Source organism: Borostomias antarcticus (assembly GCF_949987555.1).
Source record: "Borostomias antarcticus genome assembly, chromosome: 15".
In the NCBI taxonomy this organism is placed as follows: Eukaryota; Metazoa; Chordata; class Actinopteri; order Stomiiformes; family Stomiidae; genus Borostomias; species Borostomias antarcticus.
Genome location: NC_140248.1, coordinates 9,569,694 through 9,574,693, shown reverse-complemented (window position 1 = coordinate 9,574,693; position 5,000 = coordinate 9,569,694). Strand labels below are relative to the sequence as shown.

At 50.1% G+C, this 5,000-nt stretch overlaps 1 protein-coding gene across 1 annotated transcript in view; it reads right to left on the bottom strand.

Moving 5' to 3' along the window:
• auts2a (activator of transcription and developmental regulator AUTS2 a) overlaps nucleotides 1–5,000 on the bottom strand; it is a gene marked incomplete at both ends in the record, with an annotated part of 292,549 nt that overhangs the window by 230,498 nt on the left and 57,051 nt on the right. Inside the window, one exon of the mRNA XM_084449320.1 lies at nucleotides 1–204. This exon is cut by the window's left edge and continues 42 nt beyond it. Coding sequence (XP_084305446.1) covers nucleotides 1–204 — 204 coding nt within the window. The remainder of the gene's footprint in view (nucleotides 205–5,000) is intronic.

Genomic DNA, 5,000 nt, shown 5'->3' with positions numbered 1-5,000 from the left:
GCCGTAGGTGTGCGCGAGGCGGGGGTTGTTCTCCTGGTCAGAGTGTTGATGGCGGCGGTGGTTGTGGTGGGTGTTGTTCTTCTGGTGGCTCGCGGCCTTGCGGGGCTCCAGGCTCAGCCCGTTGGGGACCTTGGGGGGCCTCTTCTTGTGCAGGGGCCCCGCCTGGTTGTCCTTACGCTCCTGCGGCTTCAGGGCCATGTCGTTCTGTAGAGAGAGAGAGAGGTGGAGAAAAACATTCATGACGGATGTGCGATTCAACCTACAATTAACCAATCTCTAAAATAAAAAGTCGAGTAATCACAGATTTAGTCTGATTTCCATGTATTTAGCCTCTTTCACCTCAGAAAACGAGCTTATTTAAACAAGTGCACGGTAAACATGTTGTCCCCCACCAATGATGTACTGGCGTCCACTGCTTCATTGACACTGGGTAAATATTTAGCAGTCCTTTGCAGGTTTATTCCACTCATGCAAACGTTAATGGGCACAACTTCACAGAGCGACATCGTTGCCCACAGCTGGCATTAAATAATCATTGCTAGACCCGTGAAGCACCATTCACATCCCTTAAGAGCCCAACACAATTGTAAATAATTATAGCCTCTTAAAATGTTAATCAGTTAGCTCTAGACACAATGGCTAGTCAATTAGTGAGCAGGTCACCTCTTGACTCTGACAAGTATTATGATTTGGGATGTCCGTTCGTTAGTTGAGCACAGCGAGCAGAAGTGCTTCCCATAACGAACCGTATTCACCTCAAACACCTACAGTATGGCCATGACAAACAGTCTAAGACCTAAGTCATACACTGTCACTAATCTGCTAATCTATCCAACTCTATTGAACAACCTAAACCAGAACCATCAAGCAAGGAAGCCCATCAAGCTCTAGTCTGGATTTGGAAAGTGGAGGGCGGCTGAGTAGAATGGACTATACTTTTACAGTGACACAAATTAAACCATTTTTGTGCACAAAGCAATATTGGTCATAAGAAAAATCTACTGTGGCTAGCATCCCCAGCGGTGGGGTGGACGGACGGACGGAGACTGTTTTAATAGCCTACCCCCCCACCGCCCCCACCCACCCCCCAACCCCCCACCCCTACAATTTAATCTGGGTGGGAGGCAATTATCATCATGGCTAGGGTGACAAATGGATGCTGAATCCACTACAACAAAGACCTATTCTGACGAGCATATCGGCGTCCGCCGTATCTGCTTCCCCCAATGAGCACCGCTCAGGGGGAATGTGCTCCACGTGACAGGTCGCTAAGAGCTAACGATGACTTCCATTTAGACATCCTGTCACCACGGCCGAGGACAGCAGGGAGCGGTGTGTGTTTAACCACACAACTATTAGTGGCCCAGAGCAAGGCTGTCCATTACTGCTCTAATAGCTGGTGCAGAGCGCGGATCAGGCCTGCACACCGAGGACCAGGCCCTCACAGGGAAATACTATGAAAGTCCAATCTGTCCAGTGGCATTGTGGGTAGGCTGAAACGGGTCAGAAAAACTAGCCAGGATTTCCAATATAGAGGGGTGTTTTCTAAATAGACAAGGCGGTTATAAAGTTTGACTGCGGGATCAATAGAACAAGTCATCTACTGCAGTGATGCTGTGTACAGCACTGACTAGACACCCAGGGCTAAACTTATGGAACAAATCGATCCTATTACTTGAGCAGTAAACTCGTTTTGTCCCATCCTTGTGCCGCGCCGGGCGATTGACACACTCGTGTCGACCGTGTGTCGAAGCCAGGCGGCGGCGTGACACCTACGTGTGGCGAGCCGGTCGCAGACCTAACCGCTGAACGTTTAAAGGCAGGTGTGAAACTACCACGGCCCCCCTAATAACGCGTCGACGCCCCGTGAAGCGCGGGCGCTCGGCCGCGTCCTGGAGGGGCGGATGTGGGGGATTTCGAGGGTAGCAGTAGGGGGGATGAAAAATGTGATGGGGATCCTCATTTTGAACGGCTAAAAAAGGCAGAGCGTCACCGTAGAGAGCTGATCTCTGCGCGTCACTTTCACAGAAGGATGTTTTACTTAGATGTCGGAGGAGCCTTCGGTCGCTCGCTCTGCGCGTCGCTCCTCGCACCCACGGAGGCTGAAAGCCCAGACGGATGTAGATGGACGACTAGAGCTCGTCTGAAAGACGGCGCTCGCCTGCTGCTCGCATCGCTCACGATGACAGACACAATCGTGCTAGGGCATACTAACATGTAATAGCAAGTTCATAATTCAAGTGTATTCATGTAATATATATTCCCGTCAGCCGTGTCTTTGAGGGCGACGGTGATTGAGCTCCTGAGATGTACGCCAATACGCTGTCTGGTGTTCCTGCGTCTCCTCCAGGCCAGAGCGCTGCGTTCGGGCGAGAGGAGAGCGAGTTCGGTGGGTGGCCCGCTGGCAGCCTCCCTTCCCTCGCAGGCAAACAACTGCCTGCGTCAACTAATTGTGTTCGCCTTTGTCTCTCACACTAATCCAACACAAATAACACAACAAGACATTCGCTGTCATCGAGCGAAATGAGTGACAATGCTATGCGTGGGTCGGGGGAGGGCCCATTGTGGTCGCTTTGTGTGTTGTTCTAAGCTGCTTAACCCGTTGGTCGCTAAAAGAAAAAGTATGCGCTATCCACTTTGCATGTCCTCGCAGCGATAGTGAGACAATTTTAAGGTTCTAGATGAATCATTCTCCAGAGAGTCCCATCCATTAGATGTAAAATACTGCTCTGAATCTGTTTACATGCTTGATAGATTATGAAGTGCGTTGCATTCCTGTGGCGCGGTCTTGGATGAATGTGGCAGCGGAAGCCTGTTTCGTATAGAGCTGTCTTATGCAGGCACTTTCACAGGCCAGGGTTGGAACATGGAAACGTTTAAGAGAACGGAAAGCAAACTTTAGTCCACAACGAACACCAGGACTGCGTGGAGTTACAGTTGAGGAGAAGCTAGAGCAGGTGTGAAGAGGACTGGTCCGTGCTTGTGGAAGGACATATCATGTGGTCCCAGGTCTGAAGCACAGATTCACAATTATTGCAGTAGCTAATAATCATAGCAGGGCAACACTTCAACAACAAATTATGTCAAACAGCAGTGTCGGGCACGACAGCACAGACCTCCGCCTGTGTTCTCAGCCTGTTCTCAGACAACAAAGAACTTTCAGTCGCCTTGTAACTTCAGCGTCCCTAAATAACACACATGTAGCTTTATGACTGACCGCCAGACGATAGCAAACACATTTAGCCTCTGAACCTCTCCCTCCATAACACAAGGTTGCAATAACTTTGAAAAGACCTCTCTCTGGAACAAATACCAGGCATGTATTTGATTACGTCTGATCTTCTGTGAATCCCCCTGGAAAGCCATCAAGTCTTTCATTTTTTCTCTCCTTCAGTTTCCCGAGGTTTGAGTTTCAGTGCCTTGTCTCTCTCACTCTCTCAGCTTGGCTTCTCTCTCTCTTAGTCTCCATGAACGCTACTTGGCAAACCTCTCCAAGCTCTTCCTTTTGCACAAGAGCACTCTTAACCCGGCGTTCTTAGCACAGGGCTGTAAAAGAGCGAGGAACACCTTGTCTGGTCTCCCAGAGCGCCTGTTGGCATTTGGTCTTCAGAGGTGTTGAAGTTCTGAGAACGTGTTTAGACGGCTTTTCTCCCCCAGACAGTATTAATTAGTCAACCCCAAACAGGCTTGGGAGAGAGAGAGAGAGAGAGAGAGAGAGACAAACAGAGGGACGCAAATGGCAGGGCTTAACGTGCCATTGCACAATGAAGTGGTTAGACATGCGGGTTCGACCGGGGCCAAACAATAGCATCAGCGAGCGTGTGTTTCTAAAAGGCTGTTTTATGGTGTTACTAGGGTGAGTTAAAGTCCCATGACATCAAGGTCTGAGACCACCCAGACATGGTGGAGGCCTGCTTAATGATTCACACTCCAGGAGCAAGTCCAGACGGCATCGCTGCGTCCACCAGGCTGAAAAAGCACAGAAATACACACACACACACATGCACCCACACACGCGCACACACACGCACACACACACCACACACGCACACACGCGCACACACACACACGCACACACACACACCTCAGAGTGTGGGCCAGCAGTTCTGCTAGCTAAAATACTGGGATATCACAGAACACACACTGAATATAAATGTTAATTGGTGAAAACCACTAATTAAGCCTGGTAAGTGGAAGTGGGCCGTGCTACTCTAAATAAATTGAATTCAACACATATTGCCAATGCGCCTAGATTACAATATGGCCAGGTGCCTGTTTTTGTTTAGCACTTCTGTAGTTCAGAGCTAAAGACACTTGACTGGCTTCGAGGACAGAACTGGAGTGCTCAGTAAATAAAGATACGACCGCGGATGTCTTTTCACCTTAAGTGCTCTGAAGTCAGGAGGGGAGGGGAGACAGATAACCAACAACCTGTCCACGCTGTCTCGCCAAGGCCATGCTATGCTTCTGTGAGAAACATCACTCTCTCTCACACACACACACACACACACACACACACATACATTTGCAGAGAAAGAGAGAGGGAGAAAGAGAGAGAGAGAGAGGGAGAGAGAGAGAGAGAGAGAGAGAGATAGACAAACAGGGGGACACAACGCCTCTTTCACCTAAGATGACTGAAAAAGTTTGACGTGGAGCCTTCTACCGAAGAACAACTGAGAGCATCCTGACTGGGAACATCACAGCTAGGTACTGCGAGAGCATCCTGACTGAGAACATCACAGCGCGGTACTGCGAGAGCATCCTGACTGAGAACATCACAGTGCGGTACTGCGAGAGCATCCTGACTGGGAACATCACAGTGCGGTACTGCGAGAGCATCCTGACTGAGAACATCACAGCGCGGTACTGCGAGAGCATCCTGACTGGGAACATCACAGCGCGGTTTGGGACCTGCTCTGCTGCTCTGCCCTGCAGGGTCGTGCGGACCGCCCAACGCGTCGGTGGACGCAAGCTTCCCTCCGTCGGAGCTGCACAACGGT